We start from the raw sequence: 24,650 nt of genomic DNA on the forward strand, positions 1-24,650 counted from the left end.
AGGGGGCATATAAGCAGACAATAAAAGCTCTTACAATATTCAATGATTACATTTCTCAAACACAGGTTATAGGCTACTTGTGAAACACGAAGTCAGAGCAGTAGACAAATGATGAGGGGAAAATAGACCAAATTATTAGGGTGAGGCACATGGGCTACTAACAGCTTACTACACAACATACACATAGTATTACTTTGTTAGCTACAGTATACATATCTCCCTGGCATATTACATAATTTATGCAGCAGCATACAAGACATGCTTGAACACACCTTGTTGTGCTGTGCCGATAGAGATGTCAGCTTCACTTCTAGTCCTTAGGAAACTGTGCAGTATTTTGTATTTTTATGTATTATTTATTACATTGTTAGCCCAGAAAACCTTAAGTGTTATTACATACAACCGGGAAGAACTATTGAATATCAGAGCGATGTCAACTTACCAGCACAACCAGCACTACGACCAGGAATACGACTTTCCCAAAGTGGATCCTTTGTCTGCAGACAAAGTGATTCCAGAGGCCGACCCAAAACGACACCACCGGAGGAGAGGGTGTCGGAGCAGTCTTCCAGTGAGGCTTCGGATGCGCGAATACCACCCACCGCTCCCGAGTATATTGCTCGCTAATGTCCAGTCCCTAGTTAACAAAGTTGACTAAATCTGGGCAAGAGTTGCTTTCCAAAGAGATATCTGGGATTGTAACATACTCAGTTTCACGGAAACATGGCTAGCTGAGGACATGCTGTCGGAGTCCATACAGCCAACAAGATTTTCAGTGCATCGCGGCGACAGGAATAATCATCTCTCCGGTAAAAAGAAGGGCGGGGGTGTATGTTTCATGATTAATGACTCTCATGGTGTAATTGTAACAACATACAGGAACTCAAGTCCTTTTGTTCACCTAATCTAGAATTCCTCACAATCGAATGCCGAACGTATTATCTCCCAAGAGAACTCTCCTCGGTTATCGTCACAGCCGTGCACATCCAAGCGGATACCAAGACGGCCATCAAGGAACTTCACTGGACTTTATGCAAACTGGAAACCATGGATTGATGGCAGCATTCGCACAAAGCTGAAAGTCCATACCACCGCATTTAACTTCTCTGGGATATGTGGGACGGTAGCGTCCCACCTCGACAACAGCCAGTGAAATTGCAGGGCGCCAAATTCAAAACAACAGAAATCTCATAATTAAAATTCCTCAAACATTCATCAAACATTCCATTCCTCAAACATACAAGTATTATACACCATTTTAAAGATAAACGTCTTGTTAATCTAGCCACAGTGTCTGATTTCGCTACCCCCGGCAATAACATCTGCTAAAAACGTGTATGTGACAAATAACATTTCATTTGATTTGATCAGCGGTTCAACCTCTTTAATATTCCGATTTCCTCTCAGATTTTTGTGGACAAGTTGTGTACCCAGCAGTTTCAAATGGCATTAGTCTGTGTGTGTGTGTGTGTGTGTGTGTGTGTGTGTGTGTGTGTGTGTGTGTGTGTGTGTGTGTGTGTGTGTGTGTGTGTGTGTGTGTGTGTGTGTGTGTGTGTGTGTGTGTGTGTGTGTGTGTGTGTGTGTGTGTGTGTGTGTGTGTGTGTGTGTGTGTGTGTGTGTCTGTGTGTCTGTGTGTGTGTATGTGTGTGTGTCCATATGTGTGTGTGTTTCATTGACCTAGTTTTAGTGCTGTGCTCTAATACATGCCCACTGTTCCCTGTCCCTGGCTGGGCCCTAACATATTTCCAGCCTTTCTGTGTAGACTAGTATTATGTATGCAGGCCCATTCCCTCCAGGCTCCTCCTCTCATCCACCCAACTCCTCTTTCCTCTCCACAGGTCATTTATAAGAAGTTCCACACCCACTGTCCCTTTTTGGACTTTACCTTTAACAGCACAGCCAGTGTGACTTCTGTTACCAATGACACTGGTTACAACCCAGCCTGCATTCCGAAAATGGTCAACCTCAACTCACAGGTGGGTTCCTGTATAGTCATCTCCATCAGTCCATCCATTCCAGCCCTGTTATTCAAGTAAAAACGTAGCATGTTGCTAATGACAATGGGAAGAATCTATAATTTACACTAACCTGTTTGTGCTATGAACAATCCCACTGTGTTGAGTCACACTGCATTCATCAGACCCTTGTGCTCCAGAAAGAGTAATGCACGTCTGAATAGGATGCAATAGGATTATCCATCATGTGAAGGTTAGGGTTCAGCGTCTCAGTGCTCTCTCTCTTCCCCTCCTCTCTCTCTCTCTCTCTCTCTCTCTCTCTCTCTCTCTCTCTCTCTCTCTCTCTCTCTCTCTCTCTCTCTCTCTCTCTCCTCTCTCTCTCTCTCTCTCTCTCTCTCTCTCTCTCTCTCTCTCACCTGCTGTCTCGACCTCTGAATGCTCGGCTATGGTGCTGACGTGTTGCACTCCCAATAACCACTCTGATTATTATTTGACCCTGCTGGTCATCTATGAAAGTTTGAACATCTTGAAGAATGATCTGGCCTTAATGGCCATGTACTCTTATAATCTCCACTGGGCACAGCCAGAAGAGGACTGGCCACCCCTCAGAGCCTGGTTCCTCTCTAGGTTTCTTCCTAGATTCCTGCCTTTCTAGGGAGTTTTTCTTGGCCACCATGCTTCTGGTTTTCTGTATCAGCACTTTGTGACATCTACTGATGTAAAGATTGATTTATAAATACATTTGATTGATTTATTGTCTGTGTTACCAGACTGAAATGCCAGCTCCCGTCTGACTATAAAATAGAACCACTCAGGAACTCACGTCAGTCTCTGGGGCTGTATCAGACCCAGTAACAGTTCTCTCTCTCTTTGGCCCAACTCTGGGTTAGGGTTATCATACACAGTCACAGTCCCCTCTCTCTCTGGGTTAGGGTTATCAGACACAGTAACAGTCCTCTATCTCTCTGGGTTAGGGTTATCAGACAGAGTAACAGTCCACTCTCTGTGGGCCAACTCTGGGTTAGGGTTATCAGACACAGTAACAGTCCTCTCTCTCTCTGGGTTAGGGTTATCAGACAGAGTAACAGTCCACTCTCTGTGGGCCAACTCTGGGTTAGGGTTATCAGACACAGTAACAGTCATCTCTCTCTCTGGGTTAGGGTTATCAGACACAGTAACAGTCCTCTCTCTCTGGTAGACACAGGTCTCTCTCTGTGGGCCAACTCTGGGTTAGGGTTATCAGACACAGTAACAGTCCTCTCTCTGTGGGTTAGGGTTATCAGACACAGGAACAGTCCTCTTTCTCTGGGTTAGAGTTATCAGACACAGTAGCAGTCCTCTCTCTGTGAGCCAACTCTGGGTTAGGGTTATCAGACACAGTAACAGTCCTCTCTCTCTGGGTTAGGGTTATCAGACACGGTAACAGTCCTCTCTCTCTGGGTTAGGGTTATCAGACACAGTAACAGTCCTCTCTCTCTGGGTTAGGGTTATCAGACACAGTAACAGTCCTCTCTCTGTGGGCCAAACTCTGGGTTAGGGTTATCAGACACAATAACAGTTCTATCTGTGTGTTAGGGTTATCAGACACAGTAATAGTCCTCTCTCTCTGGGTTAGGGTTATCAGACACAGTAACAGTCCTCTCTCTCTCTGGGTTAGGGTTATCAGACACAGTAACAGTCCTCTCTCTCTTTGGCCCAACTCTGGGTTAGGGTTATCATACACAGTCACAGTCCCCTCTCTCTCTGGGTTAGGGTTATCAGACACAGTAACAGTCCTCTATCTCTCTGGGTTAGGGTTATCAGACACAGTAACAGTCCACTCTCTGTGGGCCAACTCTGAGTTAGGGTTATCAGGCACAGTAACAGTCCTCTCTCTCTCTGGGTTAGGGTTATCAGACAGAGTAACAGTCCACTCTCTGTGGGCCAACTCTGGGTTAGGGTTATCAGACACAGTAACAGTCATCTCTCTCTCTGGGTTAGGGTTATCAGACACAGTAACAGTCCTCTCTCTCTGGTAGACACAGGTCTCTCTCTGTGGGCCAACTCTGGGTTAGGGTTATCAGACACAGTAACAGTCCTCTCTCTGTGGGTTAGGGTTATCAGACACAGTAACAGTCCTCTCTCTCTCTGGGTTAGGGTTATCAGACACAGTAACAGTCCTCACTCTCTGGGTTAGGGTTATCAGACACAGTAACAGTCCTCTCTCTGTGGGCCAAACTCTGGGTTAGGGTTATCAGACACACAGTAACAGTCCCTCTCTGTGGGTTAGGGTTATCAGACACAGGAACAGTCCTCAGACACAGTAACAGTCCTCTCTCTCTTAACAGTCCTCTCTCTGTCTCTGGGTTAGGGTTATCAGACACAGTCAGACACAGTAACAGTCCTCTCTCTGTGAGCCAACTCTGGGTTAGGGTTATCAGACACAGTAACAGTCCTCTCTCTCTGGGTTAGGGTTATCAGACACAGTAACAGTCCTCTCTCTGTGGGTTAGGGTTATCAGACACAGTAACAGTCCTCTCTCTCTGGGTTAGGGTTTAGTCAGACACAGACACAGTAACAGTCCTGGGTTAGGGTTATCAGACACTCTCTCTGGGTTAGGGTTATCAGACACAGTAACAGTCCTCTCTCTCTGGGTTAGGGTTATCAGACACAGTAACAGTCCTCTCTCTGTGGGCCAAACTCTGGGTTAGGGTTATCAGACACAATAACAGTTCTATCTGTGTGTTAGGGTTATCAGACACAGTAATAGTCCTCTCTCTCTGGGTTAGGGTTATCAGACACAGTAACAGTCCTCTCTCTCTCTGGGTTAGGGTTATCAGACACAGTAACAGTCCTCTCTCTCTGTGTTAGGGTTATCAGACACAGTGACAGTCCTCTCTCTCTGGGTTAGGGTTATCAGACACAGTAACAGTCCTCTCTCTGTGGGCCAACTCTGGGTTAGGGTTATCAGACACAGTAGCAGTCCTCTCTCTCTGGGTTAGGGTTATCAGACACAGTAACAGTCCTCTCTCTCTGGGTTAGGGTTATCAGACACAGTAACAGTCCTCCCTCTCTGTGTTAGGGTTATCAGACACAGTAACAGTCCTCTCTCTGTGAGCCAACTCTGGGTTAGGGTTATCAGACACGGTAGCAGTCCTCTCTCCCCGGTGTTAGGGTTATCAGACACAGTAACAGTCCTCTCTCTGTGAGCCAACTCTGGGTTAGGGTTATCAGACACAGTAGCAGTCCTCTCTCCCCGGTGTTAGGGTTATCAGACACAGTAACAGTCCTCTCTCTGTGGGCCAAACTCTGGGTTAGGGTTATCAGACACAATAACAGTCCTCTCTGTGGGTTAGGGTTATCAGACACAGTAATAGTCCTCTCTCTCTGGGTTAGGGTTATCAGACACAGTAACAGTCCTCTCTTTGTAGGCCAACTCTGGGTTAGGGTTATCAGACACAGTAGCAGTCCTCTCTCTCTGGGTTAGGGTTATCAGACACAGTAACAGTCCTCTCTCTGTAGGCCAACTCTGGGTTAGGGTTATCAGACACAGGAACAGTCCTCTGTCTCTGGGTTAGGGTTATCAGACACAGTAGCAGTCCTCTCTCTGTGAGCCAACTCTGGGTTAGGGTTATCAGACACAGTAACAGTCCTCTCTCTCTGGGTTAGGGTTATCAGACACAGTAACAGTCCTCTCTCTCTGGGTTAGGGTTATCAGACACAGTAACAGTCCTCTCTCTCTGGGTTAGGGTTATCAGACACAGTAACAGTCCTCTCTCTCTCTGGGTTAGGGTTATCAGACACAGTAACAGTCCTCTCTCTGTGGGCCAACTCTGGGTTAGGGTTATCAGACACAGTAACAGTCCTCTCTCTCTGAGTTAGGGTTATCAGACACAGTAGCAGTCCTCTCTCTGTGGGCCAAACTCTGGGTTAGGGTTATCAGACACAATAACAGTCCTCTCTGTGGGTTAGGGTTATCAGACACAGTAATAGTCCTCTCTCTCTGGGTTAGGGTTATCAGACACAGTAACAATCCTCTCTCTCTGGGTTAGGGTTATCAGACACAGTAGCAGTCCTCTCTCTCTGGGTTAGGGTTATCAGACACAGTAACAGTCCTCTCTCTGTAGGCCAACTCTGGGTTAGGGTTATCAGACACAGGAACAGTCCTCTTTCTCTGGGTTAGGGTTATCAGACACAGTAACAGTCCTCTCTCTTTGGGTTAGGGTTATCAGACACAGTAACAGTCCTCTCTCTCTGGGTTAGGGTTATCAGACTCATAACAGTCCTCTCTCTGTGGGTTAATTCTAGGTAAAAGACCCTGATGGAAAGGCCTGGCATTTCTGTGACTCACGTTGTCTGACTATGGCAATGTCTACGCCTATTCTACTCTAGGGCTATTGAAGTGGTTAAATACATCAATTGCCATTATATATGATATACATATTATGCCGTACTAATAGTAACAGTATAGTTGTGGTCTTTTGTAGTCAGTCATACACTGAAGAATTAGCAGTAGAGTATTGACTAGTATATATATATCCTATTGTTATACATATATAATCCATATATACATATATAATCCATATATAATCCTGTTATTAGCATCCCTTAAAGATGTGTGAGATTTCCTTAGTCACCCAGGCTAGTTAGGCCAATCCCTCCTGCTGATCAGTTTACAGCCCAGGCATCGGTTAGCCGGCTAAAGCTGGTCAGTAGTTCCAAGTTAATCACAGGGAAACAATTAGCTCTGTGTGATGTGTGCGTCCAGGCCCTAATGGCTAGTAAAACGATGGGTTGGGGGTAAGACGGCTGGGGCTGGTGCAGCCTTATCCATGGTGACTGTGTGGGTGGCCAGTAATAAACTGGTCCTGAACATCTAAAACTAAGAGCATTGTATTTGGTACAACTCATTCCCTAAGTTCTAGACCTCAGCTGTATCTGGTAATGAATGGTATGGCTGTTGAACAAAATGTTAAGACAAAATGACTTGTTGTTACCTTAGATTGTAAACTGTCACGGTCAAAACATATAGATTCAATGGTTGTAAAGTTGGGGAGAGGCATGTCTGTAATAGAGACGCTCTGCTTTTTTGACACCACACTCCACAATGTCCTGCAGGCTCTAGTTTTATCTTATCTTGATTATGCTTATGGTTGATTATGGTCGAGTGCTGCAAGGAAAGACCTAGTTATTAAGCTGAAGCTGGCCCAGAATAGAGCGGCACATTTTTCTCTTCATTGTAATCAGAGGGCTGATATGAATACTATGCAGGCCAGTCTCTCTTGGCTAAAAGTTTAGGAGAGACTGACTGCATCACTTCTTCTTTTAATAAGAAACATTCATGTGTTGAAAATCCCAAAATTGTTTGCATAGTCAACTTACACACAGCTCTGACACACACATTTACCCCACCAGACATGCCACCAGGGGTCTTTTCACAGCCCCCAAATCCAGAACAAATTCAAGAAAGCGTACAGTATTATACAGAGCCCTTATTGCATGGAACTTCCATCTCATATTGCTCAAATAAACAGCAAACCTGGTTTCAAAAAACAGATAAAGCAACACCTCGCGGCACAACGCCTCTCCCCTAGTTGACCTAGATAGTTTGTATGTATGCATTGATATGTAGGCTACGTGTGCCTTTTCAAAAATGTATGTAGTTCTGTCCTTGAGCTGTTCTTGTCTAATGATGTTCTGTATTATGTCATTCTGTATTATGATTCATATTTTGTGTGGACCCCAGGAAGAGTAGCTGCTGCTTTTGCAACAGCTATTGGGGATCCTAATAAAATGTCCAAACGTACTTCATAGTGTTCTATTTTTTCCAGACGGCCTACACCATCCCAATCCTGGCATTTGCCTTTGTGTGCCACCCTGAGGTCCTGCCCATCTACACCGAGCTCAAAAAGTAGGTGCTCTGCTTGCAACAGGATGCAACGCTGTAGCTGTTTACTATTGGACCCTGAATTCAGTTCAGTCACACTGCAGATAGGAAAATCATTATGTCAGCTATGTGCTTGGCTACTCATATGCCTGTGTCATATAGCACACTGCCTTGCATTCTCAGTAATGTCATGTGTAAATACACATGGCTAGCCTGGTCATAATCTGGATAATCATCCTGCTGCCCTGTTGAACCCACTATAACATCTGTCTCTTTAGATTCATCTGACGTGTTCAGCCACAATATTACATTCCTTTGAGTCTTGGATCTTATGTAACTTCTGAAACAATCTCAGTCAAAGTACAATATGATGACAAAAGATAAAACTGGCCTTTTTTGTTTGTGTCTTTGTGGGTATGTTGGTGTGTGTGTGTGTCTGTGTGTATGGTGTGTGTAAGTGTGTGTGACATCACATCATGCAATATTATCTGATTTCAGCCCCACCAAGCAAAGGATGCAGCATGTGTCCAACATCTCCATTGTAGTCATGTACACCATGTACTTCCTGGCTGCTCTGTTTGGATACCTGACCTTCTATGGTGAGGCACCTCACCTCCATGTCATTACCTCTTTCTCTCCCACTCCCCTGTTCTCTATCACTCTCTCGCTCCCTCTCCCCTGCTCTCTCTCTCTCTCTCTCCCCCTTCCTTTTCTCTCTCTCCCCCCTTCCTTTTCTCTCTTTCTCTCCCTCTCCCATGTTCTCTCTCTCTCCCCCTTCCTTTTCTCTCTCCCCACTTCCTTTTCTCTCTCTTTCTCTCCCTCTCCCATGTTCTCTCTCTCTCTCTCCCTTCCTTTTCTCTCTTTCTCTCCCTCTCCCATGTTCTATCTCTCTCTCTCCCCCCTTCCTTGTCTCTCTTTCTCTCCCTCTCCCATGTTCTCTCTCTCTCTCCCCCCTTCCTTTTCTCTCTTTCTCTCCCTCTCCAATGTTTCTCTCTCTCTCCCCCTTCCTTTTCTCTCTCTCCCCCTTCCTTTTCTCTCTCTTTCTCTCCCTCTCCCATGTTCTCTCTCTCTCTCCCTTCCTTTTCTCTCTTTCTCTCCCTCTCCCATGTTCTCTCTCTCTTTCCCCCCTTCCTTTTCTCTCTTTCTCTCCCTCTCCCATGTTCTCTCTCTCTCCCTTCCTTTTCTCTCTCTTTCTCTCCCTCTCCCATGTTCTCTCTCTCTCTCTCCCTTCCTTTTCTCTCTCTTTCTCTCCCTCTCCCTCTCCCTCTCTCTCTCTCTCTCTCTCTCTCTCTCTCTCTCTCTCTCTCTCTCTCTCTCTCTCTCTCTCTCTCTCTCTCTCTCTCTCTCTCTCTCTCTCTCTCTCCCCCTTCCTTTTCTCTCTCTCTCCCCTTCCTTTTCTCTCTTTCTCTCCCTCTCCCATGTTCTCTCTCTCTCTCTCTCTCTCTCTCTCTCTCTCTCTCTCTCTCTCTCTCTCTCTCCTTCCTTTTCTCTCTCTCCCCCCTTCCTTTTCTCTCTTTCTCTCCCTCTCCCATGTTCTCTCTCTCTCTCTCCCTTCCTTTTCTCTCTCTTTCTCTCCCTCTCCCATGTTCTCTCTCTCTCTCCCTTCCTTTTCTCTCTTTCTCTCCCTCTCCCATGTTCTCTCTCTCTCTCTCTCTCCCTTCCTTTTCTCTCTCTTTCCCTCCCTCTCCCATGTTTTCTCTCCATCTCTCTCTCTTTTCACTGCTGCTCATCCTGCTGCTGAATCTCATGTTTTTTCTCAGGCCCATTTTACATGAGTTTCAGGCTAGTTCATTTCGCTAACAGCAAAGCCACTTGTCACGTGTGCCATCCATTTGCATGAACACAGCTCTTTTAGGCTTGAGAGGCTGTTATAAAATCAGTTAGTTAGTCTCAGATGGGGACGATGGGTCATGTCATGTGGCTTCAGAAGTTTAGATAGTGGTAGAGAAACATAATGAAGTAACTACTCCTCCTAGTGTCCATTGTTCATGTCAGACTGGTTTGTAATATCCCAGTGATTCTATTCTATGACAATGTTATAAGCACAGTCAGAGCAGTATATTACCCTAGTATATACAGATAACGGAAACACCGTTATGCTCATCAAACCATTCAGTGACCACGCGTGCCCTTTGGATGGGGACATTATCATACTATGGCAGCATAGCCATGGTAGCCTAAATAATGGAAACACTTGAGTAAATGAGGGATACAAAGTATATTGAGAGCAGGTGCTTCCACACAGGTGTGGTTCCTGAGTTAATTAAACAATTAACATCCTTTCATGCTTAGGTTATAATTCTGGGCAGGCCGTTATTTTGGATACGATAGTATGACAATGCCCCCATCCAAAGGGCACGAGTGGTCACTGAATGGTTTGATGAGCATGAAAATAATCTCCAGATCTCAATGTTTTCCATCACCATCAACAAAACACCAAATTATGGGATTTCTGGTGGAAGAATGGTGTCGCATCCCTCCAATAGATTTCCAGACACTTGTAGAATCTATGCCAAGGTGCATTGAAGCCGTTCTGGCTCGTGGTGGTCCAGAGCCCTATTAAAACACATTATGTTGGTGTTTCCTTTATTTTGGCAGTTACCTATATCTCAGTATAAGGCTCTGAGCAAAATGAAGAGCAGCATCTAATGTGTAAGTCAGATTTGATATGCCGTCTGATTGAAAAAACATTGTTGTGAATGATATGTTGCATATCATTAGTACTACATGTTCTGCTCTTACTGGAGTTGGTGGTTATTGATGCTTCTCTAAGCACTCCTCCTGTGTGTCTGCCCCCTATAGGTGAGGTGGAGTCAGAGCTGCTGCACACCTACAGCCGTCTGGACCCGTACGACACCCTGATCCTGTGTGTCCGTCTGGCCGTGCTCACTGCTGTCACACTCACCGTCCCCATAGTGCTCTTCCCTGTGAGTAGCCTAGTTACCTCAGCACAAATGGTGTCTGGCTCAATGAAACTGTGTAAGTAAAGATGTACAGTGCATTCAGAAAGTATCCAAACCCCTCGTATTTATTATACATTTTTTACGTCTCAGCCTTATTCTAAAATAGATTGAAAAAACATGTATTTCCTCATTAATCTACACACAATACCATATAATGACAAAGCAAAAACTGTTTTTTAGAATTTGTTGCAAATTTATATAAAAACAAACGTATATATCACATTTACATAAGTATTCAGACCCTTTACTAATTACTTAGTTGAAGCACCTTTGGCAGCGATTACAGCCTTGAGTCTTCTTGGGTATGATGCTACAGGCTTGGCACACCTGTATTTTGGGAATTTTCCCATTCTTGTCTGCAGATCCTCTCAAGCTCTGTCAGGTTGGATGGGGAGTGTCACTGCACAGCTATTCTAAGATCTCCAGAGATGTTCGATCGGGTTCAAGTCCGGGCTCTGGCTGGCCCACTCAAGGACATTCAGAGTCTTGTCCCAAAGCCACTCCTGCATTGTCTTGGCTGTGTGCTTAGGGTCGTTGTCCTGTTGGAAGGTTAAACTTCGCTCCAATCTGAGGTCCTGAGCACTCTGGAGCAGGTTTTCATCAAGGATCGCTTTGTACTTTGCTCCGTTCATCTTTCTCTTGATCATGACTTGTCTCCCAGTCCCTGCCGCTGAAAAAAAATAATGTGCCTTTTACTGAGGAGTATCTTCTGTCTGGTCACTCTACAATAAAGGCCTGATTGGTGGAGTGCTGCAGACATGGTTGTCCTTCTGGAAGGTTCTCCCATCTCTACAGAGGAAATCTGGAGCTCTGTCAGAGTGACCATCGGGTTCTTGGTCGCCTCCCTGACCAAGGACCTTCTCCCCAATTTCGAGTCTCATAGGTCTGAATTCTTATGTAAATAAGGTATTTCTGTTTTTATTTGTAACATATTTGCTAAAATGTCTAAAAACCTGTTTTCACTTTGTCATTATGGGATACTGTGTGTAATTTGATGGGGAAATAAATACATGTAATCCATTTTAGAATAAGGCTATAACTTAACAAAATGTGGAAAAAGGGAAGGGGTCTGGATACCTTCCGAATGCAGTGTATATTATATTTACTTAAAATGTAAACTGGCTGGCACTTTTGATAAACGCATCTGTAAAAAGGGCATATTATTATATTAAAGCAGCTTTCTGCTCCTCTTTGATGGAAGGGTGTGTCTGTGAATAAGAATAGTGTTGTGACTTTGCTTTCCTCCTCATGTTCTCATCAGGTAAGGAGAGCCATCCAGCAGTTGTTTTTCCCCAACAAGACATTCTACTGGCCCCGTCACATTGCCATCGCTGTCACACTGCTCACTCTCATCAACATGCTGGTCATCTTTGCGCCTAACATCCTGGGCATTTTCGGCATCATTGGTAGGAAGTTTTTAAATGCACATCTCTAGAAACTATTCCTTATGACGCAAGGCTACCTGAAATTGGACTTCATTGGATAGAAATGGGCACAACTGCCTATGAGCGAAAGCTTAGGAATGACGATGATATGTAAATAAATTCAAACGTTTGGTACTTGATTTGTGATTTATCGAGGTAGGACATTGATGTATATAATATACAGTAGAATGCATAATTCAAATTTGTGCCAAAATGTAAAAAATTATTAACTTTACTTCAGGAATATAATTTTAATTCAGACCCTTTTGGAATGAAGCAGTCTAATCTTCTCCACTATCATCATGACTTTACTAAGAGGAAATGTAATTGTACAGACAGACAGAGATCTATTTGCCCTCACATACTCTACAGTAAACCAAGTGCCCTCACAGTTTATTTACCTTAATTTAACTAGGCAAGCCCGTTAAGAACAAATTCTTATTTTCAATGATGTGCTAGGAACAGTGGGTTAACTGCCTTGTTCAGGGGCAGAACAACAGATCTTTACCTCATCAGCTCGGGGATTTGATCTTGCAACCTTTCGGTTACTAGTCCAACACTCTAACCTCTAGGCTACCTGCCACCCCACAGTTTAATGATCATAGCATCTTTCATTTCGCCCCTAGACCTTTTGATCCCCTATGCATGAAATCCTCAATGACGGATTTGGAGGCATTTTAGGGGAAAGCTCTTAAATCACCTCAGGAATGCATACTATAAACCTTAATCAAAGTCTTGTGATCGTTATGCAACTGAAACGTTCAATCATTTCCTCAAGGATTATAATGCCTTAGTTTTAGCATTTTATTGTCACATACTCTGAGTAGTTTCATTCGTATTTTTGAGTGAACAGTAATCTGTTGTGTTTAACACTAAGTTGAAGACTTTCCATGCCAATAAAGCCTTTTGAATTGTATTTATTTAGTTTCTGCTGGTGTCATTCTGACAGTCGTGACATCGCTAGGCTACCTCCTCACTGTTAAATTGCGCTCTTGCTATTCTACAGTTCTGTGAAGCTCATTGTTTGACACAATGGCTAAAGAGTGTCTTTGTCCTCTCCTCGCACAGGTGCCACATCTGCCCCCTGCCTCATCTTCATCTTTCCTGCTGTTTTCTACATCCGCATCGTACCTGAAGAGGAGGAGCCCATGCGCTCCACCCCCAAAATCCTGGTGAGCGATGGCCCCTAGCGCCAAAGACTACTGTCATGTCTTACTGGAACTCATTACTGTTAAATATTGGTTTTTAAAGATTATGTATTTTTTACACATATTTTGTTTAACTAGGCAAGTTAGTTAAGAACAAATTCTTATTTACAATGACGTCTTACCCTGGCTAAACCCTAACGATGCTGGGCCAATTGTGCGCCGCCCAATGGGACTCCCAATCACGGCCGGTTGTGATACAGCCTGGAATCGAACCATGGTCTGTAGTGACGCCTTTAGCACTGAGATGCAGTGCCTCAGACTGCTGTGTCACTTGGGAGCCCACATGACAAATATCTTTCCGGTTTGTTTAGTACGGGCATGTAAACAATTAAGCATAAGTGCACATAATAGAATATAACATAATAGAACATAGCATAATAGAATATAACAATAGAATATAACATAATAGAATGTAACAATAGAATATAACATAATATAATATAACAATAGAATATAACAATAGAATATAACAATAGAATATAACATACTAGAATATAACATTATAGAATACAATATAGAATATAACATAATAGAATACAGCATAATAGAATATAACATAATATAATATAACATACTAGAATATAACAATAGAATATAACATAATAGAATATAACAATATAATAGAATATAACAAAATATAATATAACATAATATAATATAACATAATAGAATATAACACAATAGATGATAACATAATAGAATATAACATAATAGAATATAACATAATAGGAATTTGACTGTGAGCTTTCAATTAGATAAGAATAACTACAGAGAGTGTGCCTGGAGATTATCTGCTAAAACGATGTTTGAATTGCTAAATATAGACGATGCAGATCCATTTTATTCACTCATCCATTCAGAATCCTTTCGATATATTTGCTGAGTGAGTAAGGCAGTTTTAATGTCATGCCACTCTAATATCATAATTACAATTCAGAAATGTAAACACAAGCCCTAGACTACAAAAATAATGATTTAATAGCTTTGAGTGCATTAAGGCTGAAACAGTGACAGAGTCATCAACTATGTGCATTACCCCTCTCACATCCTTCCTCACTCTCTCTCCTCTACTCTCCCCCCTCTCTCTTTCTCTCCCTCCCTCTTTCTCACTCTCTCTCTCTCCCTCTCATCTACCTCTCTCTCGCAGGCTGCCTGCTTCGCTGGAATAGGCTTCCTGTTTATGATAATGAGCCTGAGCTTTATCCTCATTGATTGGACGTCGGGGAGTAGCAAAGCCAGCAGCGGTCACTAGACGGCTTTTACCGTCTTCAGTTTTTATGTTGTAAATCTAGACCTGTATGGTATTTTCTCTGTGTTTTCATGGGTCATATTTTGTAGAGGATGTACAATCTCTTCCTCCAGAAAGAGTGGGCCAGAGTGTCTAGAAATGGCGAGTTCAGTCTTCTGGAGATTTCTGCTCCCCGCTGGACAAAGATAGTGCATTCGAAACAAATGTAAAGTCAAGCTGGCTCACTGAATCTGCCACCACCTCCCATTCCAGCCCTGCCCCCAGACCAGACCCATAACCCATTACCCTATACACGTGTACTCTGTGAATCACAGCAAGAATCTAACTGCCAAACTTTAGTCTAAACAACCATGTAGCTTTCTTCGACAGTAGGGGAGAAGAAGGCACAACAGATCGTTGGGGGCTGGACAGTTATTTTATATTTGTAGCCAAAGTCTACTGTATTAATTTATTCATGAAATTAGGTAATGGCAAGATTCTGTGCAATAGCTGAGGAAATGTGGCATTAAAAGCTATTGGACAGTGGCATCATCCAGTGACCCGTGCTGCTGTCACCCTGGTGGCCAGGTGTCATCTTACTAGACGCTCGGCTTCAGTCCTCACAGATATCAGAGGATGGAACCATACAACTGATATGCGACTGTACAGTGTATACAGTGTGTATAGAGTAGGTTGACTCTACCATTACAGTAGAGTATGATATATATACAGAGAGATTTATTTTTTTATAACTTTTATTTGATAAAGGGTATAATATGGACCTTTTGAGTCTATCCTCAGCAACAGTATCAAGGCTATCATATCACATTGGTGTGTCTCTTTGTTACTTGCACTGAACCATATCATATTATTATTATTATATCAGAATAGCTTTTTCATGGTTCAAGGAGCAGCTCTGATGTCTAAAATTGAAGGAATGCCTGGCTATAATCTCAGTATGAGGGTCTATTTTAGAGGTGGAGGTTATCGTTAACTTGGTCCTGGATCGGTGGGGGTGTATATCTCTGCATTGTCATGTTGTTTCTGAACATTTACTGAACGTGATCCGAGATAACCCAAAAATATAAAGAAAACTCACGGTGTCAATTCATTATGTGGAGAATCAAGGATGACGTGTGTAAATATGGTTATTTCCAGGACAAGCTTGTTTTTCCCCCTAACTAAAGTTCAGTCTAGTGTCATGGTGCCATGATAAGCACACAATGTGGTATCAATGCCTCTTTAACATCACTGCGAAGTAGGTGGTTAGTTATAGCACTGTCATCTGATATGTACAACTTCTTCCTATAGCCATTAATCAATTGAAATGCAAACAGTTTATTTGTAAGATACTCATACGTTTTATAGATATGATTTTAAGGGACAACCCTTTATAATACAAATGTCAATCTCTGAAGCCTAAGTAAATAGTATAATCCTATGTATGTTACATTACAAAACAATATGTATTTAAGGTCTAACATGGTACAAAGACGTTTCCTCCAACGACTTGAAGCTCTTTCTCTCCTGTTCTGTCTGCATAGTGTTTAGCAGCCCTGCAATGATTTAAAGTGTGAACATGGTGTGTGAACATGGTGTGTACATGGTGTGTACATGGTGTGTACATGGTGTGTGATCATGTACAGTGGATATACTGTAAGGATTGTGAGTGTGTCTGTGTTGTTGAAATGAAACATGGCTCTACCATCTTTTAATTGTGGTACTTACTTATACACTATTGTATTGTGAAACGATCAATGGATACATGAACCATAAGTGTAATGTGTAAATCCCAGGCTTATGAATCCCATTGACTCTTACCAAATTAGTCAAATAAGATTCAAAACCTGACTATGAACCTTTCATAATCTCAGACTGCTCTGTTGTCAGGTATGAGTGGAATAGTATTTCTGGTCAGTTTCTAAGCATCTCTGTAGCTGCTTTCGGGGACTGTCTGCCAACTCTTGCAGGTGTAGAGCAGGTTTGATACAGTAGTCAGATGGAATGTCTCCTGTCTCTCTCTGTTGTTTTCCTTGTGATGAAGTTACAGATTCCACACTACAGTGAATGCTGTAATTTTGAATATGAGTATTGTATCATTGTGCTGTCAAACTTGGTTGTAAAGCGCAACAAACTCTTCTCTCAATCAATCATTAATACATGTTTCCTTAAAGAATAACCAGTCTGCATGAGCCGGTATACAGTACATCAGGATCAGCCAGCTCTGCTCTCTCTATCTATTACTCATTTATTTAATAGCTTAATGGATGAATGTGTTTCTATTTAAATAAAGATCCGTGTTTAAAGTCATATTTTAACAACATGTTTGTGTTATTCTGATTTCATATACAACTGGTATGTTATTCTCTGACAGATCAGCCCTTACACATACCATGTGTAACACCAGGGGGAGACATTCTGAAAGTGGCTGAGATGATATCTGACTGTCTGGTAACGCTCCTTATACAGTTCTCTCATTTCCTTGTGTGATTAAATGAAATTGGTATAGTTCATGAAATATCAACTTCAACCAGCATTTCTAAATAATGTATATAAATGTAAACCCTTTATATTCAATATGCATATCTAGTTTGTATAATGTAAAAAGCAAGAACTGTAGTTTTAGTCAGATAATTAAAAAGAGAAATGTAATCATTTTAAAGTGCTTTTAAACTATTTTTCCCTTCATTTTATGTCTTTATTTTATTGAATGTCAATATATTTGAATACATTGCTGGCATTTATTGTACTGTAAACAATGTGGCAATAAAAATAAATAAACATTATTTATTTTTTTCATCATGATTTTGGAACTTCTAAATCTGTCCTATTGCACCAAATCTGTCCCTCCCTATGACGCTATGTACAATAAAAGGTATAATACACATGTTGCTTCATACTGTGCATGCCAATCACGGCCGGTTGTGATACAGCCTGGAATCGAGCCAGGGTCTGTAGTAAACGCCTCTAGCACTGAGATGCAGTGCCTTGACGGCTGTGCCACTCGGGAGCCCCATCCAGATTACATTTTCAAATTCAGTTCTCTGGTACTTTGCCAGCCAGGAAAGGTAGAGAAGATCAATTATAATGAAAGGGTCTCTGTGGTAAAAATAAGCTTCCGGCGGTTTCTGAAGCCAATGTAGCATGTTGAATGCCACATAGCATTTGAACCGTTTTGGCTTTAAGCTATTCCTGAACGTTTAGACTCTCTGGAACATGGACGTGCCTTCTGTTCCCCTCAAAGGCTGCGCAGGACATGTTAAAAGGGAGTGTCACAAAAAGGGCAATTTGGCCCCCATAAGAAAATAGTTGAATAGCCCTGTCATCACTCCCTATTTAATCTTGCTCTTGTGACTGACTGGGTTCGAACCAGGTCTCCTGCATGTCACAGCACCAATATAACTACCTGGGTTCGAAATCAGGCCTACTGCAGAACAGTAACAGTTTCTGTGGCAAACAAAGCAGACAGATTTGTGCACCCCATTTAATGAAAGTGCAACAGAGGTAGATTGGGGATCCATGCACTCGTGTCCCAGAGAGTCTAAGAATGCAGCCAAATTCATAGAAAGAAAATAAATGAAACATTGGCTTCAGAAATCAAATCTATCATTAGGGTTATGGCAGGATGAAGTTGGTGAAGAGTAGCCTCAAATATCAGCCTCAAGTATATATTTAGTGTACAGATGAATCTCGGCAAAAAAAAAGTGTTGTGTAATGATGTAGGCTAATCTTTATAGTTGCTGTCATATCGTAGTTCCAAAAAAAGAACACTACTTTGACTGCCTGTCTGTCTTCTGAGCCGCTTAGCCAATGTTTGCTATGATGATGAAAAAATAACATTCAATCACTAATTAGACCGCGTGTCTGTGGGCTTGTTCGACATTGCAGCCGACAGTGCAGGCAACTGCCGACTAACTGATCTACAAATCACCTTGCATCATAAATAATGACTTATTGGTATTTGTAGATCAGTCAGTCATTCATAATTTAGCCATGATACATCACGGTTGTGATGCTCTCGAACACAGCCTGTGTCTTGCTGTGTTCCACATCTGGGCAGCCAAACATTCTAGGCAGCCGAGCGTGTATCCGGACCAGTAAAAAGAGTCTGACAATGGGTGTTTCTTTTGCATTGCCAGTGCCATAGTTATGCCATATGCTGATATCACGGTGAGAGTGAATAGCTGCATGTAACTCATCAGCTGAGAAGAACATGAAATCACTAGACTGCCTGTTTATGTTTGCAATACTGACAACTATGTTTGTACCAACATATTGATAGTGTATTTTGTGTAAAACATGTACATAGCTGCATGTAGCCTACTCCCCTCCTGAAAAAAGAAAAAAAGCAGAGCACTCTACCTAGACAGTTGAGTGGGCACTCAACTATATAAAAAAAATCCTGCATATTCTTAGAAATATCCATATTGGGATACCGAAACTCTATCAGTAGCCATTCCACATATTTAATATAAGGTACAATCATTACCGTACTTTGAAATGTAGGTGGTGGCAATGCTCTAGTTTCAACTGTTCCACCTGCGGCTATGGAACCCTGACCTGTTCACCGGACGTGCTACCTGTCCCAGACCTGCTGTTTTCAACTCTCGAGACAGCAGGAGAGGTAGAGATACTCTGAATGATCGGCTATGAAAAGCCAACTAACATTTACTCCTGAGGTGCTGACCTGTTGCAACCTCTAGAACCACTGTAATTATTATTATTTGACCTTGATGTTCAAATTTTCATAGATGACCAGCTTGGCCATGTTCTGTTATAATCTCCACCCGGCACAGTCAGAAGAGGACTGGCCACCCCTCAGAGCCTGGTTCCTCTCTAGGTTTCTTCCTAGGTTCTGGCCTTTCTAAGGAGTTTTTCCTAGCCACCATGCTTCTACACCTGCATTGCTTGCTGTTTGGGGTTTTAGGCTGGGTTTCTGTACAGCACTTTGTGACAACTGCTGATATAAGAAGGGCTTTATATTTTGATTTGATATTCCTTTCGTCAAAGATCTCATTGTGCAGAAATATGTTTCACTCACTTTCAGATACAGTACCTACCATATCAGTTAGCTAAGAGGAAATGGAGTCACCTGATCAGTAGGCATACATCAGTGTAGAATATTACATCTAATTGATATGATCTTAATAGCTGACAATGTCTTAAGGTTTTGAGTTCCGATTCACTGATTAAGGTCAATAATGCATCCTGAGCCAATTAATAAAAAATTGTTCTTAAAAAAAAAGTATTTTCATTCTGATCAGAATCGTGTGCACAGCCAAGACCACAAGGGGAGACTCAAGAGCCATAAGTGGGTTTCTTATGCATACTCTGAATAAGAGCTTTGACAGTAAAGAAAATGATTCTTTCTCTACTTGCTTTTTACAAATGGTAAACAGTGAGAGCAATGTTGACAGGTCTCTTAACATGATGAGTTAGTCTTTAACAAGCTGAAAAGTATACTGAACAAAAATACTGTATGAACGCAACATGCAACAATTTCTAAGATTTTACAGAGTTACAGTTAATGTAAGGAAATCAGTCAATTGAAATACATTAATTAAGGCCTAATCTATGGATTTCACATGACTGGGAATACAGATACACATCTGTTGGTTACAGATACCTTTAAAAAACAAGGTTGGGGCATGGATCAGATAACCAGTCAGTATCTGGTGTGACCACCATTTGCCTCATGCAGCATGCCACATCAGGCTGTTGATTGTGGCCTGAGGAATGTTGTTCCACTCCACTTCAATGGCTGAGCAAAGTTGCTAGATATTGGCAGGAACTGAAACACGCTGTCATACACATTGATCCAGAGCATCCCAAACATGGTGACATGTCTGGTGAGTGCCGTGCATGCCGTGAATACTACGCCAAACCAACAGCTCTCTCTCTTCACTCTCCTCCAATTTCTTCAACAACTCCTCGATTGTCTCATAATCTCCCCTCCGTTCACTCTCTTCCAATCTGTCCAATAACTCCTCGACAATCTCTGACTGCTCGCTCGCTCCCCCCCTCCCAACAAGACATTTTTGGGGCTGCCTCTCGGGCTTCCAGCCGCGCTGCCATGCTGCTTCCTCATACCGGCGCCTCTCTGCTTTCGCTGCCTCCAGCTCTGCCTTGGGGCGGCGATATTCCCCTGGTTGTGCCCAGGGTCCTTCTCCGTCCAGAATTTCCTCCCAAGTCCATGAGTCCTGCGATCGCTGCTGCTGCCTTTTACCACGCTGCTTGGTCCTTTTATGGTGGGTTATTCTGTCACGTTCGTCGAATGGAGGAGACCAAGGCACAACGTGATATGAATACATGTTCTATATTTAATGAAGAAAGAACACTAAAACAAACTTACAAAACAACGACCATGACGCTATATATAAACAGTGCAGACACAGGCAACTTGACATAGACAATAACCAACGAAATATCCAAAAAAGATGGCTGCCTAAATATGGTTCCCAATTAGAGACAACGATGAACAGCTGCCTCTAATTGAGAACCAATCCAGGCAACCACAGACATACATAAACACCTAGATGGTAAAAAAACATAAACCTACAAAAAACCCTAGACAGTACAAAAATACATACATCTCCCATGTCACACCCTGACCGAATGAAAATATATAAAGAAAACAAAGAATACTCAGGTCAGGGCGTGACACATGCCCATGCCATATCCTCACAGTCACCATGGGGTACTCTGTTCATAAGGTTGACATAAGCAAACCGCTCGCACACATGACGCCACACATGTGGTCTGCGGTTGTGAGGACGGTTGGACATACTGCCAAATTCTCTAAAAAGACATTTGAGGCGGCTTATGGTTGAGAAATAAACATTCAATTGTCTGGCAACAGCTCTGGTGGACATTCCTGCAGTCAGCATGCCAATTGCCCGCTCCCTCAAAGCTTAAGACATCTGTGGCATTGTGTTGAGGCACAAAACTGCACATTTTAGAATGGTATTTTATTGTCCCCTGCACAAGGTTCATCTGAGTCATGATCATGCTGCTTAATCAACTTCTTGATATGCCACACCTGTCAAGTGGATGGATTATCTTGGCAAACGAGAAATGCTCACTAACAGGGATGTAAAGAAATGTGTGCACTAAAGTTGAGAGAAATAAGATTGTTGTGCGTATAGAACATTTCTGGGATCTTTTATTTCAGCTCAGGAAACATGTGACCAACACCTTACTTGTTACATTTATATTTTTGTTTAGTTTAAATACTCCACTGAAAAGACTTGTTAGGTAGACCTAACAATGTGCTTCTAAAGAGTCCATAAAATGTTTTTTTTTATAAAGCCTTGAATCACTAGTTTAATTTGATTTCCCCTACAATAATTTATTATGTTTTCAAGACTAACTCAATCGATTTGTCCTTGTAGAAACGTTCACCCTAATGAAATTGGCCTTATACTATCCATTGACATGAGCAAAATGTAATGTGCAATAACGAATAGGCTGTGATATATTAAATGAGATGAATGAGTAAATTAGATATTGTATTAATACTGTATTAATCATGTTTTAAATTTATCACTGACGACAATTTCATGAAACACTACATTTCCCATGAAGCAAAGTAGGTGGGCGATTCGCACTGGGTCGTCACTAGTTAATACAGCCATAAAGTAATAAACCCCGCTTATTTTTTTTTTACAATGTTTCTTCTTAAAATCTGATTTTAAACCTAACCCTAATCTTAACACTAACCTTAATCACACTGCTAATCGTATGCCTATCCCTACATTTAAGTTAAGACAAAAAAAATCACATTTTTAGCAATACTTTGTGGCTGTGTTATCTATAGTGGAAACCCTGGCACTTTGCTGACTTGGGAGGTGACTGAACTGTCTTCGGTTTGTTGGGCAGAGAGGAACTTCACAGCTGCTACGGGTGTGGTTTTTAACGTGATAAATCTTAACGAAGAGAATAGTGCATAACATCACTCACACACTGAACGACTAAATTATAACTCAGAGGAAGAGGAGCAACATAGCTCTGCGTCACAGTGGTTTATTGAATTTTGGTTCATTGCAAATTGGCATCGGAAATCGCTCCGCTGTCTTCACAGCTGGAATACTTTTGCTGAGGTTCCGTGACTCTTTTTCTTGGTCTAAAACGTGAACTTAACTGATTTTATTGACGCGCCCTCAAAATAAATTGTTGTTACTCAAAGTTTGTGTCCTCGTAATGACAAACAAATGACATTTTTTCTGTCGGCTTGGATAGAATGTTCAAAAATAGGCCTTAAACTTGGTTTACAAACGAGGAAACATCTGGAATAGAAAAGTGAATTCGGACTAAATTTAATAAATCATTTGGATGCTGGTTTGTGGGTGAATCAAACTTATTTTCCAGTCGTATTTCTCAAAGAGGAAGTTGCATTTCTCAACCCCACAACACTGGACTGGACTGGGAACTATTTAAAAAAAATAAACACTCACAGAAATAGAGCCCTAAATAGGCTACATCATTTTTGTGTGATATCGTTCCGATAAACAGCAGTCCTGAAGCGTGCACTTGGAACCATGGGGTGTACAGTGAGTCAGGAAGATAAAGCCGCGGCCGAGAGGTCCAAAATGATTGACAAAAACCTTCGAGAAGATGGAGAGAAGGCGGCGAGAGAAGTGAAACTGCTCCTTTTGGGTATGTACCACCAAACATTATATTCCTTGTCTAAATCGAAATCCATTCAATGAAGATTCGCATGAACGTTGCATTGTATCCAGCTTTACGATCGTGAACTGGCAATCTAATTTGTTGCAATGTTGCGAGACAGAGTGTGTGTGTGACGAGGAGTAGGCTCGGTAAACTCACTAATCTCCCTCATTAGCCATTTTGATGTAGCTACATGCCCGAGACTTTGTCCCATTTCAGTGGAGGTTCTCTAGCCTCCAGTGCACAACTGGAACAGATTAATCAGAACCAGTAAACATAAATCTGAGTCTGCACTGCTGCTTCTGTTATAAATCAGAGGATTGCCTCTCACCGCGGGAATTGTCTTAACTCTCCAAGTATTCAAAACAGAAAACTTGCTGTCAACGCACAATAGGCTACTTAGGCTATGTCAATGTTTAATTACACTCAAGTAGCAGGCAATACAATCTAGCCTATCATAAAATGCCTTCAAAAAAAGTGTTTGCTGATTGATTCCCATAATGTAGCCTAAAGGTGTAATCAGTCACTAGCCTACAACTAACAACTGGATCGTTCCATGTCATTTCAGCAAGCCATGACACCACCAATTCAGATTGTTCTGAAATCGTTTCTGTAGTTAGAAACAGATAAAATAAGCATTCTGGCAACATTATTTTGATGAAATATAATCTGATCTCTGAGAAATTACGCTAATTGCTTGCGCCCAAATTGGCCATTTGGAACCAAAACGTTTTCTAACAATGAGTAAGAAATTAGGAATGTACATCTATGGACATCCCACCCCAACAACGAGTATATAGTATCAGTTATCTGTCTGACAACCCTCACGAAAAAAGATTGCATTATAACTGCAGTATGATGCAAATGTTGTGTCTAAAATAACTGCAGAATAACTGCAGTTCAAATGTAGTATGCAGCAGATATTTTCCAATGATTGCGTCCAAAATTCCACTGTCGACTGCAGGTACTGCACTTTTTGTTTGTTTGTAGGGAAGTAGAATGGGGCTGCGGCTCTGTGTGTTTTCATTCATCCAATATAATGTATTCTCAGTGAATTTCTTAGTTTTTTTCCGTCTTGTTCAGAGAAATTATTAATTGAAGTTGTTAGGTACATCTTGATATTACCAGGTTCTGACCACTAGATGGTGCTTTTCCTGCTATTATGGTGATTCATAGGGATAGTTAACCAAAATTACAAAAATGCCATATTTATTTTCTTACCCTTTAAGCATTTCATGGAGCAGGTATTATGGCAACCAATGCTTTGGTTTTGTTTACCTGGCCACAGTTTCAAATGCAATTTTGTTGCAATTGTGGCACTAGTCATTTGTACCTATTT

General features: G+C 42.0%; 2 protein-coding genes across 4 annotated transcripts in view; both read left to right on the forward strand.

Moving 5' to 3' along the window:
- LOC124031252 (sodium-coupled neutral amino acid transporter 3-like) overlaps positions 1-17,529 on the forward strand; it is a 42,895-nt gene extending 25,366 nt beyond the window's left edge. For both annotated transcript variants that reach the window (XM_046342302.1, XM_046342304.1), the window contains 7 exons: positions 1,839-1,976; positions 7,766-7,845; positions 8,320-8,420; positions 10,624-10,748; positions 12,046-12,190; positions 13,277-13,380; positions 14,564-17,529. In XM_046342302.1, the coding sequence (XP_046198258.1) occupies positions 1,839-1,976; positions 7,766-7,845; positions 8,320-8,420; positions 10,624-10,748; positions 12,046-12,190; positions 13,277-13,380; positions 14,564-14,668 (798 nt within the window). In that variant the 3' untranslated portion in view covers positions 14,669-17,529. The remainder of the gene's footprint in view (positions 1-1,838; positions 1,977-7,765; positions 7,846-8,319; positions 8,421-10,623; positions 10,749-12,045; positions 12,191-13,276; positions 13,381-14,563) is intronic.
- Positions 17,530-22,354: 4,825 nt separating this feature from the next.
- Positions 22,355-24,650, forward strand: part of LOC124031253 (guanine nucleotide-binding protein G(i) subunit alpha-2-like) — a 92,434-nt gene continuing 90,138 nt past the window's right edge. For both annotated transcript variants that reach the window (XM_046342305.1, XM_046342306.1), the window contains exon 1: positions 22,355-23,299. In XM_046342305.1, the coding sequence (XP_046198261.1) occupies positions 23,182-23,299 (118 nt within the window). In that variant the 5' untranslated portion in view covers positions 22,355-23,181. The remainder of the gene's footprint in view (positions 23,300-24,650) is intronic.

The sequence above is a fragment of the Oncorhynchus gorbuscha genome, linkage group LG03 (genome assembly GCF_021184085.1).
Source record: "Oncorhynchus gorbuscha isolate QuinsamMale2020 ecotype Even-year linkage group LG03, OgorEven_v1.0, whole genome shotgun sequence".
Classification (NCBI taxonomy): Eukaryota; Metazoa; Chordata; class Actinopteri; order Salmoniformes; family Salmonidae; genus Oncorhynchus; species Oncorhynchus gorbuscha.